Genomic DNA, 21,310 nt, shown 5'->3' with positions numbered 1-21,310 from the left:
CACGTTCGGACGCGAGATAGGATTATAGTTTTCACGGGGTGCGCGCGAAAATGCTATGAAACACACGTCGGTGTTGTATATACCTTTAAGTATACGTACCGCGACCGTGTACAATGGGGGAAAAAAAATTCTTACGCTCTATTTTGATTGCGAATGACCACAGAGTGTATGATACGGGGCGTCCAGTGGCGATCGGCAAAGGGCAAAAAATGGCAAAATAAACAGTTAAAAAAAGAAACACCGAAAAAAAGTGTCGAAATATTTGCTACCGGATTTTGAAAGCGATACAATTATTATTGGTTTTTTTTTTTTTTTTATCAATACCGATTACACGCTACTCAAAGCCCTACCATACACTCTCTGTATGTATACTGTTTGGTTAGCCGGAGTCGCTCGTGGAGCGTACAGAATCGTGAATGTGCCTGCCGCGCGTACATAAAAACGCATGGCGCATTGTCAACGGATCTCCGTCTCTCTCTCACTCTCTCACCTCGGTGTTAGGGGTAGGTATGCCGTATATGTACCGTCGCGTACCTATATACACACACGCGCGCGCCGCTTGCAGGCCGGCATCATGGCGGTACGTCCCCGGGTGCCTATTGTGAAGAGAATATCATATCTACCTGAGGGTGTTCCGCGCAAAAGGCAAACAAAGGGCCGCCGAAAACGAGTTTCACCTTTGGAAACTTTCACTTTATTATTTATTACCCCTGGTGTATGTACGTTTAATAATGCCGATGACAGTGCACGTATCCACGTACATTTGTATATGTACATATGTGTATATAAATGTGTGAGTACGTGTGTGTGTGCGTATGTGCGTGAATGCGACAGAGGACCCTGCGACGTGTCGTCGTAACGTTTGTCGCTGCATTTTGTCGGACGCGTTCACGCTGGAAGCATCATCTCTCCGCCGCCACCGATTTCGGGTAAGTTTTATTTAAATTCATGCATTTAAAATTAAACACTCCGTAAGTGCCCGTAAACCCGATCGTCGTCGTCGCGCGAACGATTAACAATTTTTATCGTCGTACGAATCGCGCGACCCGCTGTTATTACCTCATTAACAAACAACGTTTAAAACACACCACGACTTCCACCCTCCCCCCACCGCCATTCAACGACAACGACGCCGAAAACGTAACTGTGTGAATTACGCACACAGGTATTATACGTATGTACGTATACGTTTTCAAAACGCGGGCCGGAAGATGTGTTCCGTATATATAGGCACAAATACGTACAATGTGTGTATATGTTTATACATGTTATAAGAGGGTTTCTTATATTGATTTAAACGGGTCTCGTGGGCATGCTAAATATCCGTCCGGCAACCGCCCGCCGCCGAGCCCTGCCATTTTGCCCCCAAAGGGGTATAATCGTCCTCCCATCGGACCGAGCCGACGTGAACACCACCGCCGCCGCGCGCCGGCCGCCCACTCGCGCGCACGCTGCATAGGTCATTCCGTGCAGCATTAATTCCCGTAAACATTACGCAGCATATTGTTATAATATACGACAATATGCGTTCGATAATTATGGTTTCTTCTTTTTTTTTTTTTTTAAATTATTTTTAACGCCCGCCTAAATCTACTGTTCGTTTTTTACCGCGTCGCTACGAATCCCATGAAATAGGTGAAAATATACGCGTGATTAATATGAATATGTAAATGAATACGAAAATGTAAGCGCGATAATGTGCAACGACGCACTACAGGTCGAAAACTCGGTGATTCGTTTTCCATACACATCGTTGCGATTTACATACCGATAACGATAGTGGTTACACGATACTTAGATGTCTCGGCGACCGAAAAAAATTAATCTGTATTTTATTTTAATTGTTTACGATATTTACCTGAGAACGTGTACGTGATATTACACGCAATAACTTAACGGAGCGTCGTCGGAAGCGTTTACGTGAAAATCGGTATTTTAACGTTAACAAACTTGTGTACTAATACGTGCTCTTATAATAATTATTTTCGATGTTGTTTTCGTTAGAACTTTTGACACTCACGTTGTGATACGATAATGATGCACGTACCTATAATATTTACGCGTTAAAAAAAATACGGACGAACAGTTAAAACACATAAACCATTGTCCTACATCGGAATATTCAATATATCTCCATGACAACCCCTCCCCTTCTCAACCCCGCGATTTTAAGTACCTGCTATTGCTCCATTTGGTATTGAAACGGTTCGTGATTATATTTTCCTTTCTTTTCCATACGGTTGCATGATGTAATGTTCGTGATTTAATTAGCGAGTAAAAAATAATTGGCGCGATTTCAAACGCAGTACTCGATCAAGGCGAACGAGTAGAATATACGTCAATACAACCGACAGCGGTTATGATTTATGTTACGCAAATAAGTTTAAAAACGACACGGAACAATATCCATCCTTAACACTTCACTTATGAATATCGACCAACAGAAACGTTGTAGCGCGGTTTCGTTGTTGAATTGTAAACGATAACGAATAGAAAACAATAATCAACATAAACCATCGGGCGCACTGCGTTTACGCTCGTTAGACCCAGGCTATCGATCCATATAGAATCTAGTTATTGCACGATAATATAGGTGCACAGTGCGTACATTCATGTGTCGCGTGTTCGACGGAACAGCCATCTTTTTACGTTCAACCGCGATCCAATTTTTTTTTTCGTCCTCCATTCGGTCATTGTACACACAACGTTGGAATATTATGTGTACGGAACGCTGTGTACTGCTGTATGCAATACGTGTACCGTGTCATGGTGAATCGGATTGTAATTACTGTAACTTATGTACTATGACGGTCGATCAACTAATGCCGTGATGTACTCGTACGTGGTCCCGGGAAAAGACAAACGATTTTCTAAACGGCCAAAGTATACGATCGCAGACGGATTTATGTCTGTATTACGGAGTGAAATACACGTTAAATGTTATACGCATGCTGGCCGGTCAATAAAACGTGATTCGATTTTAAACAATTAAACCGTAAATCGGCAAACCGTTTTATGATGGAAAACGCGTGTCTACATTATGTGAAATGTAATTTACGTTATTTTTATGCATTAATAATTGTTTTTTTTTTTTTTTTTTCTAAAAGGTTTTTGAACAGCAAACATCACGTTTAATGTTGGTCGTAAAAAGCTCATAAAAAATACGTCGGATGTATCTCGGCGCTGTATATTATACTTAACATACTAGTGGAAAATTCATTTTCGATATCGTTAGTTGTACGTAATGTACGGGTTTGAAACTAGCATTAGTTTATTGACCATAAAATATAAGTGTATTTAAATACAATCATCTCGTTAAGTTGTAAAATAAAACATATTTTAAACTGACATTCAAATTACATGTGTATAGTAGAAACAACTACGAATTATAAATGTATAAAATTTGCTTGAAAATTATACATCTTTATAATCGTGTCTGAATACCGAGAGGTATTTAAAACGTATGTTGAGGCACTGAATCGGTCGTTATTTTATGAACTATCCGTGCAATTCAGTTGAAAAGAGTACTTGGATCATGCCGGTACGAGTAAATATTAATTATAAAACTCGTTATTCTGAAATGTGTGTTCCTAAATCATTTTGGATTATTATTTGAATAAATGTATAAATATACGTTACAACAACAATACGATTTCACTTAAATTTCGCAACCACGTATTATACGTTTCTTTAGTTATCCAAGATCGATAAAAATGTTGGATTTTGAACGATTATAATTGAGATTTTTTCCTTCGCTGATTGAAAACGAATAGTAATTATCGGGTTCGATTTTACGGTTGCCGTCATGAATGGGTTACATGGTACAAGATCGATTTTTTTTTCACTTTCAATATAATATTATTACTGTCGCAGCAATCGGTACGCGCGTCGTATCCTACAGGTCGTCTCTACGTCTTATATCAACAATAATTATTTATTTATTTTTTTTTTTATTAAAAGAACAAAAAGACCGCGGCAGCTCTGGCCATTGGTCATACAATAATTATTGTTTCAATTGGAGTATATTATCAATGCTATCAATATTGCCACAGCGTAAAATCAAGTTATTACTAATGAAGCATTTCTAATATATTACGTATATATATATATATATATATATATATATATACGTAATATATATATACCACTCACGTTAAACCGGTGTTTACATTAGTGTTGATTGTTTAATTCACAATTTTGGGCACGTTAAATCGTTTCTCTAGGACAGCGGTTAGATAGATAGTATAGAATACGTTCGTACCGTACGGCGTGGAAATGATTTAGAGCGCGTAAAACGTTGATAATAATATCGATAAGAACCAAAAGTGTTTGTGTTTACGTAAACACTAGATACCTACGCCGTCGATACGTAATTTTCCAACGACGGTTCAACGTTGTCGGCGTTCCTGGACTTTGGGGCACCGCGAATTGTGTACCTTCTCGAAAGGCTTCGCGTATTGAAAAAGTCGAAGAACCCTTTAGTCCGGAACATAATGTTTGTCGTCGTTCTGTGTGCACAACGGGTCGGCGCGCAGGGCAGTAGCGAAGACGCACGGGACCGCGTGGATACCGCCGCGAATATCGCGTCACGAAAGCGCAGCATGTTGGTGCCGATTAACGGGTACGCGAGGAGGGAACCGGTCGCGTTAAGTTTATAATTTAAGTGCGCGTACGGTCGTATATTTCATCGGATCGCACGCGCTGGAGAGAGATCTCTGGTGGGCGGTTATCGTTGTCCGTTCGCAAACGCCGCGGCTACAACCGCGTATTGCTAATATCATCGTTATCACAAGGTGCGTATTCGGATGTTTTACGCGGTTCGAAATCGGTCTTGACCGTGCGCGAACGATAAGACTGTTGTTTGCTCACTGGTCGAAGCCCGTGCGCAGGGACCGGTCAGCGGACAATAATTTGTGGCCCGGGTGGAACGCGTAAATCCCCTTTTTCCTACGCCGCGTTAAAACAACAACGCACCGATAGCGCCGCGCGCCGACAAACTTTCCGACCGGCCCGTCCGGGGAAATGTAAACGTTGTGCACCGCACGATACGCGTTCGGACCAACAGCTGCGCACCGGAAGAACGGCCATCACATAAGGGTGGGCTAAAAAGTGTACGGCACAACGTGTGATCGAGAAGATATTACTGCGAGATTTAAATTTGTTCGCTAACAATCAGGTTTCGATCACCGAACGACAGAGCCCTTGCTCGGTTTCGGCGGTCGCACGCTGAGTTCTGATCGCGTTCCCGATACGTACGGGCGCCATGTCGCCTTTCTCGGGAAGTCCGCGACGTATGTGTGAGTATGTGTACGGTATCGCACACGCACGTTACAGTACCGCGTATAATTGGGGTCATTTCCTTCCTTCCTTCCTTCCTTCCTTCCGGTCCTTTGGCCGCCGGAACGGGCAAATGCACGCGCGCACGCACGCGGTCGGAAAAAGGTCCTCGGCCTCGGCGCGGCGCGTCACGTCCACCTACGCGGGATACGCGAACGGTCCGACCGTCGGGCGGCGGGTGTTTGATACATGACCGGATTACCAAAATTTCCCTACACGCGCGTGCATCACGAATATATGAAATGCGGATATTAACGTTTTCGGCTTTTGCGGACAATAATACCCTCGATGGGTAAAAAAAAAAAAAAAACGAAAACAGAAAAGGGAAAAAAATTTTAAAAAAAAAAAAATAAAAAAACGTCGGCCACGCCACATGTGTGTGTTCGGCGATAATTCAATTTCGATGATTCGGCCGCACGGACGAGCGCGCAACAAATTAATAACGATAACGTAATCGTTTAAGCCGTCGCCGCCGATTCAAAACGGTCGCAGAATAATAATTATAATAATAACAATATTAATAGTAGTAATGATAAATTATTGGTATTTTAATAGTATTTTAACGGTGACGCGAACTCGGTAGCGAATCTATTGGCAGCGCCGAGAGTCCGTTCATAAACCCTAATGCGCGACGCGTGTACACAATAATTACAAATAATAATTTCTCATTTTCAATCGATATACGGACGTGCATAGGTGTGTTGGTTATTATAGCGGACACGTACGCGATATTTACTAGTAGTTATTCGGCCGCCGTGTACAATGTAGTTCATTTACGTGGGAGGTGTACCTACAGGTATTAATGATACCGGGGAACGGATTTCACCGACAAGGCGCTTCGAATATTTATCAATCGAAAGCGACGAATACTTCTCCGAGAGCACTTTCCACATTTTTTTTTTACAGACGGAAACCGGTCGGAACGGCCAAACTTCTCGCAAACGACAACACGCGTACACGTAGTGCACGAGAATTTAAGTACAATGCGGTCCGCGAACACGGTGTGCGACGATGTTTTGACATCCGACTACGTTTCGCGCGCTAAAATTCTAACGACTGCCAGAATACTGTTCACCTATATTCGTTACCGAGCTGTTGCCGATTTCATTGAAAAACGCGTTAACGCTATGTTATGACTAGGCTTAGGGACTTATAGCTCTAAAAAATACACAAATATGCTACTAAAATCATTAAAATATGCATTATAATAAGCATTTATATGCATTAAAAAAAAAAAAAAAAAAAAATTACCACATAGTACATAAAATAAAACGTGTCCATCGGATGTAAATGTTTCTTTAAACTCCGAAACAAACATTTTTAGTCGGCTACTCGTAGACTGTTGTACGTTCGGCATTACACAATGTTACAAAATATATGCGTACGACGTTTTAAGTATGATTCGACGTTGAGTGGTTGCGATACGCAAAAACAGCGACGGATAATAATCGATTTGAACACTAAACAAATAATCTATTATTCTATATCGACTATTATCTTTATCGATATCCGGTTGATATCCAGCGGGTTATACGGTCGATACGGGCTTATAGTATTATTTATACTTACACAAAAATTATAAGGAGATATGAGAGGTAGTTTGCAGATAGCATGTTACTGGAAGTATTAAGTCCTCTTTGTACATTTCTTTTTTTCGATCAGTTTAAATATGTATATATTTTATTTGTATCTATAGTTTTTAATTTTAAACAATAAAATTTGAAAAATTTGTCAAAATATGCAAAATAAGCATAACTAGCATAAATAGCATAAATATGCATAACAATTTTAAAATATGCACTCTCCTGCAAAATCTATTAAATATGCAAAAATATGTACATTCAAATTTTAGATTTGATATCATGACACTGAAAAACGAATTTATTTCGCCCTGTACTACATTTAACAATAATTAAAAAAAGTATGCAAATGCTAGAAGTCCCTAAGACTAGTTATGACATTAAACTAATGTTCCTTAAAGGCCAATGATAAAACCGTCGGCGCCGTTCGCTGAAATCAATAACACGAATAACCTACTTCGGATCGATCGTTAAAAGCGATAGCCGATAAGCTCATATATATTTGCATTATTTAATATTATATTTATTAAGACGCGCAAGCGCTTGGCGTCGTGCGCGCACGGTTAGTTCTTGTTCAAAACGTGCTAAATAAATGTAATGTTTGTTTTTTTTTTCTATAACGACGTTTTTTGCGAATTTTTATAATATTCCACGGATAGAGACGTTCAACGATAATTTTCATAGTAATGGCTTTACACTGAATATGTACCGTAGAGTGTTATGTGTCGTTTATATGACGCGAAAACAATTTTTTTTTTTTAATGTTATTTAATAATAAAAAAGAAAACTGCAACTTCTACTATATGTATTCCTCGGAAACATCGTTGGTGTATTCCTCGCAGCTTATTAACATAATTGTGTTAGTAATACATCATGCGTTTGTAATAATAATAATTTTATGGTTGATATTCATGTTCCGATGCTTGCAGTATATAACCCCACTCGGAAATGATTTATTACAAGAAAAACACGCATTGTACGATTCATACATGTATATTGATGCACCTAAACATATCCTTAGGTGTACGATAATATTATATAAAGTACCTACTGCATTATGAATAATATTCGATTACAATAATCGAATTTCATACTACAAATTAAATACTTATGTAATCGTTTATAAACCGATTATATAATTAGGAATATAATATTTTATTTGTTTCGGAACATAATTCGAACGTGTTGGATCGATTATGCTAAGGGTTTTTTTTTTATTTATTTATCACGCGAGTCCACGACTGGTAAAATTTACTTCTCGACGGTTTGCACGTTAACGTTACATACAAGGCAAGTCGAATTCCGTAAAGCAGCACGCTCATAAATTATATTATAGTTTATGTTTAAATTTCAAAGAATATCCATACCAGGTGTACGATTGAAATAAAGCTTAAAATCGGAAGAACACCACAATGACACTGCGGATAAAATTTCAACAATATGCGGTGTGATCTTCCTTTTCCAATATTATTTTTCAAAACCGGTTAGGCGCCCACCAATTACATGGTCTTATTTACTAGGATCTCTAATCTGTTACTATAAAAAAAAAAAAAAAAAAACGATTTCGACGGCGAAACACAAATTTAAATTAATTATGTTGTAAAATTAACACGTTTACGGTGCCTCGTATAAACTAAAAGTTAATTTTTATTATAAAAGTGATTAATGGCTGTACCGAAAAAACACCGAAACCAAAAGACTTGACAAAATCAAAAAAAAAATATTATTAAACTACGAACCGCTATTTGTTGATTTTGTTTAGAAAGTTTTCCAAGCTACTTCTTCGCTATTTAACATTTATGTGAATAATCATTTACATGGATTATTACGATGGCTCCGCATAATTCGCGGAATTAATTTTTCCTAATCGCGTTGTTTTTTTTTTTTTTTTTTGTAATAATTTAATGATTTCTGCGCATAATACGATTATATATTGAAAATATACTATACCGCGCGTTAAGGAAAAATACAAAAAATTTCCACATGACCGCAGTGGTAGGTTTGTTTTTTTTTTCACGTATTTTACGCAATCGTTTGACTCGTGCGCGGCCTTTTAAACATCTCTGTATGATATTGTACACGCTCTAATCATGATCTGAAACGAGGTCACGAGAGATACACGCGGTGAACTTTTTTACGTTTTTTTTCGCTCTTCCGATTGTAAAAATTATTCATGTTACACGTCTTCCACTACTGCACACGTAGTTCGTTATATTCGATATTATTATTATGAACGACGCGTATACATTTATACGTAGTGTTGATTGCACACTGATTCGATGAACAATTAACACGGCGCCAAACGAAAACCAACGCGCGAAAAGCACACGCGAATTAATTATAACGTACACCTCCTATTTACTCTCGTGATGTATTTATCGATTTTAATGGTTCTCGCGCGAGCATTGCAACGTTTTTTTTTATTTTTTTATTTTTACGGCGTTAATATATGCACGTTGTGTGAGTGTGCGTGCATGTACTACGTTATATCGGTACATTCGCGCGTATACGTGTTTTAACAAGTGCGCGTTACGCGTATTTTAAAACGGTCAGTTTCTCTCTGTTTCTTATCACTCGGAACGAATTTTCATTACTCGTGTTTATCGTCGAATTGTTTCGGGATCAAGATTAATCGTCGCCATGCCATTTTGTTTTGAACCACGACACAGTGCTTACACGTACGAACACAGCTACCGGCACGCCGAGCGAGAAGTGTTTTATCATCGCGGAAAAACGCTAACGCTATGTCAGTACATAGCAATAATACATTTCTGTACGTATCAAATAACAATAACACGCAGGGTTACGATCGTTAAATCACGTGGACGCGCGTGGCGGTTCTCCCCGGTTGGTTGCAGAGGATTCGATGTCGGACTTGAAAAAAATGTGAAAATACCCGTATTGACGGCACTCGAACAGTACAAATTTTACGACGGATAGAAATTCGAAATACGACGCGAATCTCCGGCCGTATTACGTGTGCAGACGTACCGCGTTAAACGACGGGGGAAGAAAAAAATCGTGAAAAATATGCGATTTCGATTCGATTCTCTAATAAGTGCACGCAACCAGTTCCGTGCAATGGCGGCTCGTAAGCGCACACGCATATGTGTACAACAAAAACGACGTCGGCGGCACAACTGTAGAGCGCTCGAGAGACGTCGACATTAAACGTACGCACATAAACGCATACACACAGTGTGTTACATTGGAGATGGTTTATTACAACCAAGTTGTATTATTTGCACGCCATTTGCGAACGTTTAAAACGCCATTTGAAATAATATCGGTGCACCTAAGTAGTAAGCAATCGACCGAAAGCAATATCAGAAAGGGAAAAAAGTCTTGTAATAAATCGTCGAGTCGCGAGTTTAATAATTACGCCGTACCGTCGATGTGGTTAGTTATTTGTTTATTACATATATATATATATATATATGTATTAATACATTTTTCATTTCATAAATTGTATTTTCTATTTTTTTTTTTCCGCTCCGTGAGTACCGTTCCCGTCGTTCGACTGGTTTATACCACTGCGCCTGCCGCAATAACTTACAACAACAATAATAATAATGATAATACAACAATCGTGAAAACAATGTGTACAAACATTTTATTCATCATTATTATTTTTTATTTATCACTTTTAACGCATTGACATATAAATATAATATATATATATATATATATATATATACAAATACGTGCAACTGATTTATACTTGACGGACGTTGTGGGAATTTCATTTAATATACACAATTGCGTACCTACCCCATTAGCGGGCGCGCGCGGTCATACCGTAGTATATACCTACGCACCGACGTCGCCGCCGTGGTTATGGAAACGGATTTATGGCCGGACTCCAAAAGAGGATTGCGCGCCGGCGGCGGCCCGTGCAGCACACGCATTGGAAAACTTGTGAAAGCGCATATGTAGGGTGTTCACACTCGCCCCCCCCCCCGCGCACGTGTACGAGAGCGTGCAGTGGCTTATATTTTCGGGAAAGCGTGATCAATAAATCCCGCGATTGTGCACGTGAACGTTCGCCTGAGTTATGTGCGCGCGCGAGGGTCCGGCCGTGTACACGCGGTGCGTGCGCGTTCGGGCAACAACGCGGTTCTAGGTGCGCGCGCGAATATTTCATGTAATTTTCATTGGGTGGCGCGTTACAATAAAATTGTCTCTGCCGGAGGAACGAATACGAGGGAAATCGACTCCTGCGGTTACGGTCGTCGCGAGGATGTGTCGGTGGTCAGCGGCGGCACTGGGTAGCATTCGATAACCATTGGGGGGGGGGGGGGGGGGCACTGGCGCCACGTGCTTCGCAGGTTAACATGATATGCTCTGCTGTGTGACGCGCGTTTTTCCGATCGGACCGCCGTACGTTTTGCCGACGCGTTACCCGCAACGCGTCCGTTTCGGTTTTTCCGACGATCTCACGCGCGCGGTTCGCGAGCGCGAACGGACGAGCGCGTGCGCGTGCGCGCCGACGCCCGTGGCCGCGAACGTTCGGCTTCACGATACCTGTGTACGAGGTGACGGACCGCGTCCTACGAGGGGGAGGACGTTGCTCCAAAATAAATGTTCGTGCGTACACGAATATGTAAATGCAATACACCTTCCGCCGGTCCGTACGCGAGGTAAATCGAAAATATCTATTTTAAACTGTCCCGCGGCCATCCGCGTAAACCTATTTGTGTTCGGTGTTTTTTTTTTTTTTTGTTTCTTAACCGCACACGCGTGTACGTTTCGAACCGTAAATCATGATCGAAAACCGTTTTGTTCTACGAGCAGACGACGACGATATTATTCACTCGTGGTGACCTAGCGCATTGGAATAACGAGTGATGTTACGAGTACGTAATAAAACGTCGATAATGCGTAAGAAAATTACTAATCAATATGAACACACGGACGCGTTGTCCGTCGTTATTGCTAACGTTAAAAATGCGATGGTACGTTCTTTTGAAAAGGTGCACCAAAACACACGACAGTCACAACGTCGATGGTTTTCATCTTGATTGCATCAGAAAACTAAGAATTCCGCATCATGAACGAAAACACATGTGATTAATTGTTTTTCGTTCTAATCGTGGTTACAGATTCGTCGAGCACGGGTTCGCGAATTCGCAGAATTAAACGTACAAAACTTTACGCGGCGGCCCTGTACCGCGCTACGATGATATCGTATTTTCCGGGCCAAACATTGTACTATCGAAGAGGTAAACATTTTTTATGCAAAACTCAAACACGGTGTTTTTTATTACAATATTCAATTAAATTATTTCGTTGATTATGTTTCAGGTGATTTATGTATGGTTTTTCGATGACATGGTTGATTTCGTTTTCGTGATGAATCGCGTTGCTGCACCCGAAATGTGTATACGTAAAACCGGAGGGATTATGAAAAAAAAAAAAAAAAAAAAAAAAACCGCGAGCGCATTGTACACAAACGTAGGTACGTAATTTAGTAATTCTATGTCGTCGACCATCGTTGACAATTATTACAAAAATCGTTTTAGGACGATGCGAGCCGTCGGCGACCGACGTGATGTGCGTTAGTCGTGCACAACAAACGGAAATCGTACAGGACACGTTTTCGCGGAACCGTCGACGAAGTCACCGCACCGCAGCCGGTTAAACGTTTCGAACGAGCACGTCCGAGATATTTGCACGCGCGCCGAAACTCCACGCGTACTTGTAAGACTCATTGTCGACGGGTTTGGCACACGTGAAATGTGCGTAGGATAGAAAATCCATCCAAGGTCTTACTCGTTGAGGAAGGTTATGAATATATAATTTATTTGTGCGCGTGCACACGAGATTTTATTTCTCAACGGAACGGCGTGCGGCCCAAGTCACCGACGCGAAAACGATACCAACTGTGAATGCTCAACGCACGGGATGGTCAAGAGCGGAAGAAATATTCCGCGCGCCAAGACCGAACCGAGATGTTTTGCCCGGGCTAAGGGTACCATCGTTTTTGTCACGATCGCGTTCTTACGCGATGTGGACCAGACCCGGGACTGCCGCGATGCTGTCGGTGTTCCCTTGTCAGCATTCGCGCCAGCACTCGCAAACGAGGCGCGTTTGCATATCATTATTGCTCCAGTGTTGAGGCACTGCCGGTGGTGTTGGCGGTTGGTGCTGCCGGATTACGCGGTGTTGTGCGGCGCGCGCGTGCTCACTCGTACGGCAAGGCGATCGGCGTTCCGTGACGCGGGGGACGGACAAGTGTGTAATAAAAATAATAAAAACTCAAACGGAACGACGATGGTAAAAATAAGTAGGCGATTGTCCGACGATTACCGTCGCTATTACGGGGGGACAACACCGTTAACAGCTAATAAAAGTCGGCGCGTCGTCGGAATCCGTTTTTTATGCGCGCGCGAGCGGGACGAGTTTTTTTTACTTTTTTTTTTTTTTTTTCACCTACGATTTACCGTCGCGTCCGACCGGACGACGGGAGTCGCGCGACTCCGACCGCAGCGGCAGCAGCACCACCGTTACTGCGGGCGCAACACAAACGTCATCTGTCGGACACGGGCCGTACGACGTTTTTATAACTCTTATTATATCTCATTTCACCTCCCACCGACCACCAACCCCCCCCCGACCGGGATGTCGGCCATTATTATCATGTCGTGCGCGCACGCACGCACACACTTATGCTCGTTCCGCGTACGCACGTTATTATACGTATCGTCATGTAGGGGGTGGTTGGAAACGCGTTACGACCCTCCGGGTAAATGGCCTGAAAATTGGGTCAGCCGTTGACCTTGGCATACACGTACACAGCTGATCGCGCACCCATGATGGCACCGATCATGTTTTATTATTATTACCGTTATGTAACATTGCAATGAAATTGGAGCCGACGGGAGCCGCGGAAAAATACGCGCAATTATGTTCACATTATTTTATTATCGTTGCGTTACGTTGAAAAAGTGTTGTCTTCTACGCGTGTGGTGGTTTATGATCGATTTATGGCAATATAATCAAGACCCATCTGGTCTTAAGGTAATACGTGTACGAGTTTATGGATTGATCAACGATAGATAACTCCTCCGGGACTATGTCCATGTTCAAGGCGTTCATTACTTCAACACAATTAAATCGACGTTTTCAATAAACGCATTCGTTACGCACAGCTGCACCGTTCGTTGTAAAAAATTGTTTTGATCTCGGCTTGGCCCGATAAAGTTTGTTTTGCTCGTTGGCTCATTAGTGCATTACGCGTGTTCCGAACGGGGATGATAAACGGCACCGCGATCTCATCCCAAAAACAGTGTGTAGGTATCATTATACGCAACACACTACGCGCCGACTTATTTCGACTTAAATACGAACTTGAACAATGGCGGTGGAAAATTCTTAATTAAAAAGGTACATAACAATGCTTTTAATTATAGTTTTAATCGGAATATCACGAAAATACCGGAGGCCTTGTACGTAATATGTATTCGTGTCAAACTCCCATTAATAAATTTGTGTACACATTATACACATACATAATATTCTGCGTATATATATATATATATATACATGTAAATACATTACACAAATATGTCTAGTTTAATTTTAAATAGGTCTCAATACGATCTCTTCGCGTCATATAATTATAATTTATAAAAAAGTGAATAATAATAACAATAATAATACGCACGATACATTTTTAAACGTATATAATTATCTGACTATAGGTATACCCTAACGCTGTAAATTATTTTCTATGTGAAAAATAGGTAAACTCGGAAAACAGCAGTTCAAAAAACTTTAAATAATTTTCAGTAGCTTTAAACAAGGAATTCAAAGCTGTTTGCATAAGGAAAATTAAAACTTATTAATGTGTATTATACATATATATACGTGTGTGTGCGCGTGTGTGTAGGTGCATAATAAATAATCTTGTTTATTTATTTTGAGATTTATTGACTAGGCTAGTATCTACGACTAATTATAATAGTGCAGTTACATAATGTATGTGAGGTCGAATCAATCGTACTGCGTTTTTTGCGTGCAATATGTTTAGTGATTTTATTTATTTATTTTTCGAACGGTATTATAAAGATCATAGTTGAACGTATAAATCTTCAATAGTCGTAACCTATTCAGACGCAATTAGTGTTATATATATATATGGTGGAAAAAACGGAATAGTTTCGTATACACATTAAATGACGACATGGGATATAAAAAGAGATATTTATAATGTTTACCTGTTCGGTGGCAGTAAACGAATTGTGTAGGTTAACACTTTCAGATTTATAAGATGTATAAAAAAAAACATGTCCTTTGCAGTTAAATATTGGATTAAAAAAAAAAAAAAAAAAACAGTTTCTACACAACCAGCAGTAATAAGCGCAATAACATGTTCAAGACAATAAAGTGTTGGAAATCCTACAAGAACAATGTGTTATGGATCAAGATTATTATAGAGCAGGTAAAAAAAAAAAAAAAAAAAGAACAATTTACTCATCCGTTATAAGTGAATTTCCACTTCGCCCACGTGAATAATGAAATAATATGTAACGTTTGAATGCGTTATACTTTTCGACGTAGAGTATTAATTGCTTCCAAAGTTTTAAAAGTAGTTCACGTATATTTTAGTTTTAATACGTTAATTGATATAATATTACGACGAAAACATTGATGTAGTTGGCGGATATAATACTGTACAGGTGTACAGAGAGAGAAAAAAAAAGAAAATGGTCACGAGCGTTCCAAAAATAATTACGAGCCGTATTTAGATTCGAAACAATCATCGCGTATAATATTACACATAGGTAACCTACATCACGGATTATTATGATTTATCATAATCGCACTCGCCGACGCGACCGTTGCGTTTTCGACCGACCGACAGGCGGGAAGCGAGTTTTAATTGGCCGTTAAACTACGACGACGGTCCTTTGAACGCGCACCGTGAAACATACACGCGCGCGCACAAAACGAACAATATCGTAGCGGAAAACAGTCGTGGGCACACGAGCCTGTACCATGAAGAACCATATCAACGGTGACGGTCGGTCGACGGATTTTCGTGCGCCGATCGCATCGTTGATCGGTACAACGCGTCGGTACGGTAAAACGAACGCGCGCGCACGGAGCTCGCGGCGAAACCGTGTCCGCCGGCGGCAGCACGGTCCCCGGGGATCTATAACGTTATAGATCATGGATCATAGATCGTGGATCATGGATCATGGATCTACGCAGCGGTCGGTACGCGTCGTAAATCGCGGACATCGAGGCTGGCGCGGCGACCCCGACCATCGTCCGTCGGTAGCGCGGTTTCGCGTCGCGGAAGAAAATATTATTGAACATAATTTTATCACGTAACGACGTGTCGTAACAACAACGGTGTGACGATAACAATAATCATCGTCGCGGCGGACGTGCGACCGAGAACAACGCGCGGTCGTCGTTATCTCCGAAAAAATAGCGTCCAAGCTATGGGCGATTGGTTTCGGCGTTTTTCTCCGTTCCCTCGTCCGCCACCGACGTCCGCAACCACGTAATTAAAACGCTTTCGCGGACCGTCCGTCTCGTGTTTCAGCGCGAAATTCTACGAGGAACACAAACACGGTTTCGTCGGAGATCGACTGATGATGTACGTTTGATGAGCGCACACGGAGAAATCGATCGCGTGGAAAACGTTTAAGACACTTCTGCCAAGACTAAAAATAGAGTTCGTCACTTGAAACGTGTTTTTCGTCTAAGGACTTTTCCCTCCCCCGATGGTTGAACCTTTGTGATGTGGCGGGCGCGATGTTGTTACAACAACATTTAAAATTAAACATTACATTTAAAATTTACGGTCGTACGGTAAACGACGTGATTCCGATAACGTTTGAAATCTTCCGACGGTCGATGATACGCTCTATTCTATTCCATGGCATTCCGTTGTGTTATAATCTACTCTATTCGACTTCACAACATACAAATAATCTAATCGTCGTCTTCTTAACGGCCGGGCGGCGTTATCAGTTGCGGCGAGCATAAGGATATCGCGACGTCCCTAGATGTGAATCAAACGAGTACAATTCGTGTATTGACACGTAGAACGATTAGAAGTTCATTAAATACGTCCCGCTCGAATCGGAACACCAAAATATAAGGTATTGTCAAAGTCGTCACGTTATCGTCGGACCCTCTCGTGTACGCGTACCCGAATAATAGTGTACAATATGTATACGACTCCGTAATCATTTCGTAGCGTGAAAACGATAATTGCTGTTATGTCACATGTAAGACCGTCCGGATAATAATTCACTCATGTGTACGCGACGCGTCTATTATAATATTTTGATGTTACAATTTTATCTTTCCCGTCGTACGCGTGTAAAAGGCGTACTGTTGTATAGGAAACAATTTATCTCTTATTATGCAGATGATTTATAGTTCTGTAATAATACGTTTCGATTTAATCAATCGATAATTCCCTAAGCGCTGTGTACAACACGATCAAGTCCACTAATTCAATACATAATTCTCTAATTTCTCAACGAAGAAATTAACGGACGATTAATGTCGTGCACATGTGTGCGGTACGTGATTACATAATATACATATGGATATGCAGGGAAAGATATCGTTTATAATTTTTTTTTTCAATCTTTAACGATGTCTATACGAAGGCGTAGAGTAATATTATTCAAAAATAATTGTCTTAGATATTTAAACTAAAATTGCACGTTGAAAAAATTATTCGTTTGTTAAGGTTAATTTTACGATATTAACGCGAGAAATCTTTGGGGAAAGCAATTTAATTGTTACCAATGTGATTTATTCATGTTGATAGAACACATGGTTAGAAATGTTTCTAAGAATCGTACGATAAATGATTACGATTTATTTTTTTTGAATTGATGTAAATTTGGATGCAATATTATTTTACAGTCAACAATTGTCATGAGAACGAAAACAAAATTACTATTTTTGGTATTAAAGGAAATACATTTTTTTTTAGTGTCCGGTTAGAAATAAAAAAACCAATAGGTATTGTGATTAATAATTAAAAACAAATATGTTTTATATTTGCATTGAAACCAAAGCAATCGCATTTGACTATTATTTAGTTTATACAATTTGCATGCATCGGAAGAGTATTTATTGGAGATTTTTATTGTACGTTATCTATCTGTATTTAACAAAAGAAAACGGTGAACTATAAATATCATTCGTATACACCTATACAATTACGGTGACGGTATTTGATGACAAATATATCATGTATGCGAATAATAAATTATTCGTGTGATGAAATACACCCAAAGACGAAGTGGCCACAATGATATACGTTTGAATTAATGTTGTTGTATTATTACTACCAAATTAAACTCGACTCGGAATGATCCACCGGTTGTCCTCATAAAACGAAATCTCGAGTCACGTGTTATACTATATGCATATTGCACACACGCACACGCACAGAACAATATATACATTTATATATGTATATGTATAAATAATACGACACGACGTACGATTAAATCTTTTTTTATGCGACTCGGAACGAGAGACGCGACCGCTACCTGTACGATTATTTACACTCTACAAAATAATGCATTACATTATGCCGTACGGGGGCTAAATCGGACATTGATTATACCGTGAATGAATTTCCCCCTAACTGCAAGGCGTGAGTGCCTACACCTCGCGACGATTTATACACACTTAAATCAATGACCTTTTAAACGGTATAGACCTCAGTGTGTATAGGCATGTACACGTGTATTACGATCGTCATAATGTTCGCGAGGAGGAAAGCCTGTGTATATGTGTGTTTTATTTTTTACGATTTTTTTATTTGTATTTTTGTTCAAATGTCATTGCCGAGGTGCACTGCATGTTATTAAATTTATCATTATCATCATTATCATTATTATTATTGTAATTATCAGTACATCGATCGTACTTACACGTCGATATGACCACGTTATATTTAACTCGGCCGAACATTTATAATATTACGTGAAATATATGTTATTATGCAAGTGTTAGGTTACGCTAAATATATAATTATTTTACTGTACGGCGATTGGATTACAATCGACCGCGGTAATCAGTGATCTGAGTATAATCGCGCGTTAATAAAAGTACACGGGACGACTATCATTTAAAAATTTTAAATGTGTGCGTACGCGTATAATGTATTTGAATATTCGTTGCACGTGTAAGTTTCTTCCCTTTTTTTCCCAATCTTTTAATTAATTATTATTTTTTAATACTTTTTTTCAGGCCGGGCAGCAATCGGAATGAAAACGCTTTAGGACAACTTCTAGACTCCGGACTACGGTTATTATTACGAGTTCCCTACGACTCGCGCGGCATTGAATCAAAACAATAATAACACGGTTACACATATGCGTTAAACGATTTTGCTATACTCTTCTATATACTGTTATACCATTGCGTGTAGATATAAATTAAATTAATAAATGTGGTGGTTATTGTACGAAGAAATATTTATAATTATAATAGTAAAATGGTTTACAAAATGAAAAATAAAAACAGAAACATGCGTACATTAAATCAAACGATCTACGCACTTAATTAAAATTTATTTTTACGTAATTAATAAGCGTGTTTTTTTTTTTTTTTTTGATACTCCTATAATAATATACTGTTGAATTGTGTACACACGAGCGGTAATTAAATAGTTATACGTCTACCGCGTAGCAAGTGTAAAAAGTTATATTAACTGTTTTCCGATACACCGTTGAAAGGAGTTAAGGCGGATAGTTATTCACGTCAGTTTATGTACAGAATATACATGTACCTATAAAACGACGGTACACCTAATCAACGAATGTTTTATATACTTCCCGAATGTGCGTCGCTGGTACATATTGTACTATAATAATTAAATTAATTTATAATTACATAATAAACGTCACAGATTAAACGCATATACACGCACAAATTTTAAACGGCCATAAATCTCGATAAATTAAATTTAATCGACGTATCATTTGGAGTGTAACCACGTCAAAACCCGAAAACGTTCAGGGCGAACTAGATAACTTTCTGATCGACAAGATTCAACACATTTTACGCCGCAGAAAATCGTGTTCGGTTTTGTTTCTTTTCTATTTAATTTCGCAGCGGTTTTCGACAACAGCGCGCATTATCCATTCGAATCGTGTATAGGAGCAGGCATTTTATTTTCACTCCCTAAATTTTTCGTCCACGCAACAGGTTTAACGCGAACCTAACAGCTACGAATATTGTCACCGATAAATCACGCGGTAAATTCAATATGGAGTTGAAATTTCGACGGACACGGACATAAAAAAAATAATAATAATGATCCTACGTAAATCTGTACGCGGGGGATTGAACGGAATGTCGTGGTGCGAGCGGAGATCATAATTAAAATGTGAAACGCGCTCAGACACACGTACGATGACAAGTCGGCGATTAAATTCGAAGAGGCAAACTAACTCGCGTGAGTTGAAACGCGTAAAGATCGCGCAGACACAGGAGACGTCGGAGGCCGCGTACGGCGAAACGAACGGTACGGACGTCGGGACGGTCTAATAATAGACGGGCGCGAATATCGTTTACGCGAAACGCTGGTGAACATATATTATTTTTCCGTTCGTTTACATGGAACGAAAATAGTTTGAGCGAAAACGACGTTTATATTTGACGATATAAATCGCCATCTACGCATCGATATATTGTTCTCGTGATATTTTCGTCGGTCGGGATAACATCCCGGGGGGGGGGGGGGGGGGTGGTGAATAACAAAAAATCTCGTTCTCGACTGCACGGGGTAGAGCAGTCAAGAAGAAGAAGAAGAAGAAGAAGAAGAAGAAGAAGAATAGAATAATAATAATAAAAAAATACTCCGTTTCGTGTCTGTACCTAGAGACTGACCTGCAATGGCCATCCACGGGTAGAACGTGTGGTTGTTCTGCTGCTGGTTGACCTGCAGGGCCTGCTGCGAGTGGCCGTTGTTGTTGATGCCCACGCAGTTCCACGAGGACAGCGTGCCGGTCGAGTTGCGGGCCGAGTTCGGGCTGGCCCCGGCGCCGTCCAGCCCGGACACGCTGTTGCCGGACCCGTAGCCGACGCGCGATTCGGGCGTGCACACGTTCGGCCGGAGAAGCGCCCCGTTGGCCGCCGCGGCGGACGTCGCGTTGCCCGGCCACACCACGTCCTTGGGCGACGACGCGTAACCGTTCTGGTGGGCCGCGGCCGCGGCGTCCGATTTGCTCACGCACGGCTCCGTCTTCGTGTAGTTGAGGCCGGCGGCCGCGGCCACGGCCGCGGCGGACGACTGGTCGCCGCCGCCCGCGCCTCCTCCGCCGCCGCCGCCACCGCCTCCACCGCCGCCGCCGCCGCCGTTGCCGTTGCCACCGCCACCGCCGGTACCGTAGAGCTTG

General features: G+C 40.7%; 1 protein-coding gene and 1 long non-coding RNA gene across 3 annotated transcripts in view; one reads left to right on the top strand and one right to left on the bottom strand.

Annotated features, from left to right (window-relative positions):
* The first annotated feature begins 821 nt into the window (after nt 1-821).
* Nucleotides 822-15,256, top strand: LOC112682053. 2 transcript variants are annotated; one of them, XR_003148452.1, is made up of 4 exons: nt 822-929; nt 12,020-12,139; nt 12,222-12,371; nt 12,440-15,256. It is a non-coding gene; the product is annotated as an uncharacterized LOC112682053 (long non-coding RNA). The 2 variants fall into 2 exon arrangements; XR_003148451.1 differs by having other exon boundaries at nt 12,222-12,375.
* Nucleotides 15,257-20,751: 5,495 nt separating this feature from the next.
* Nucleotides 20,752-21,310, bottom strand: part of LOC112682172 (homeotic protein ultrabithorax-like) — a gene marked incomplete at its 3' end in the record, with an annotated part of 6,721 nt that continues 6,162 nt past the window's right edge. The window contains exon 2 of the mRNA XM_025552691.1: nt 20,752-21,306. Coding sequence (XP_025408476.1) covers nt 20,752-21,306 — 555 coding nt within the window. The remainder of the gene's footprint in view (nt 21,307-21,310) is intronic.

Source organism: Sipha flava, unplaced genomic scaffold (genome assembly GCF_003268045.1).
Source record: "Sipha flava isolate LNK unplaced genomic scaffold, YSA_version1 1_pilon_pilon, whole genome shotgun sequence".
Lineage (NCBI taxonomy): Eukaryota > Metazoa > Arthropoda > Insecta > Hemiptera > Aphididae > Sipha > Sipha flava.
Note: the sequence above shows the minus strand (reverse complement) of the source record. Positions and strands in the feature narration are given on the sequence as shown.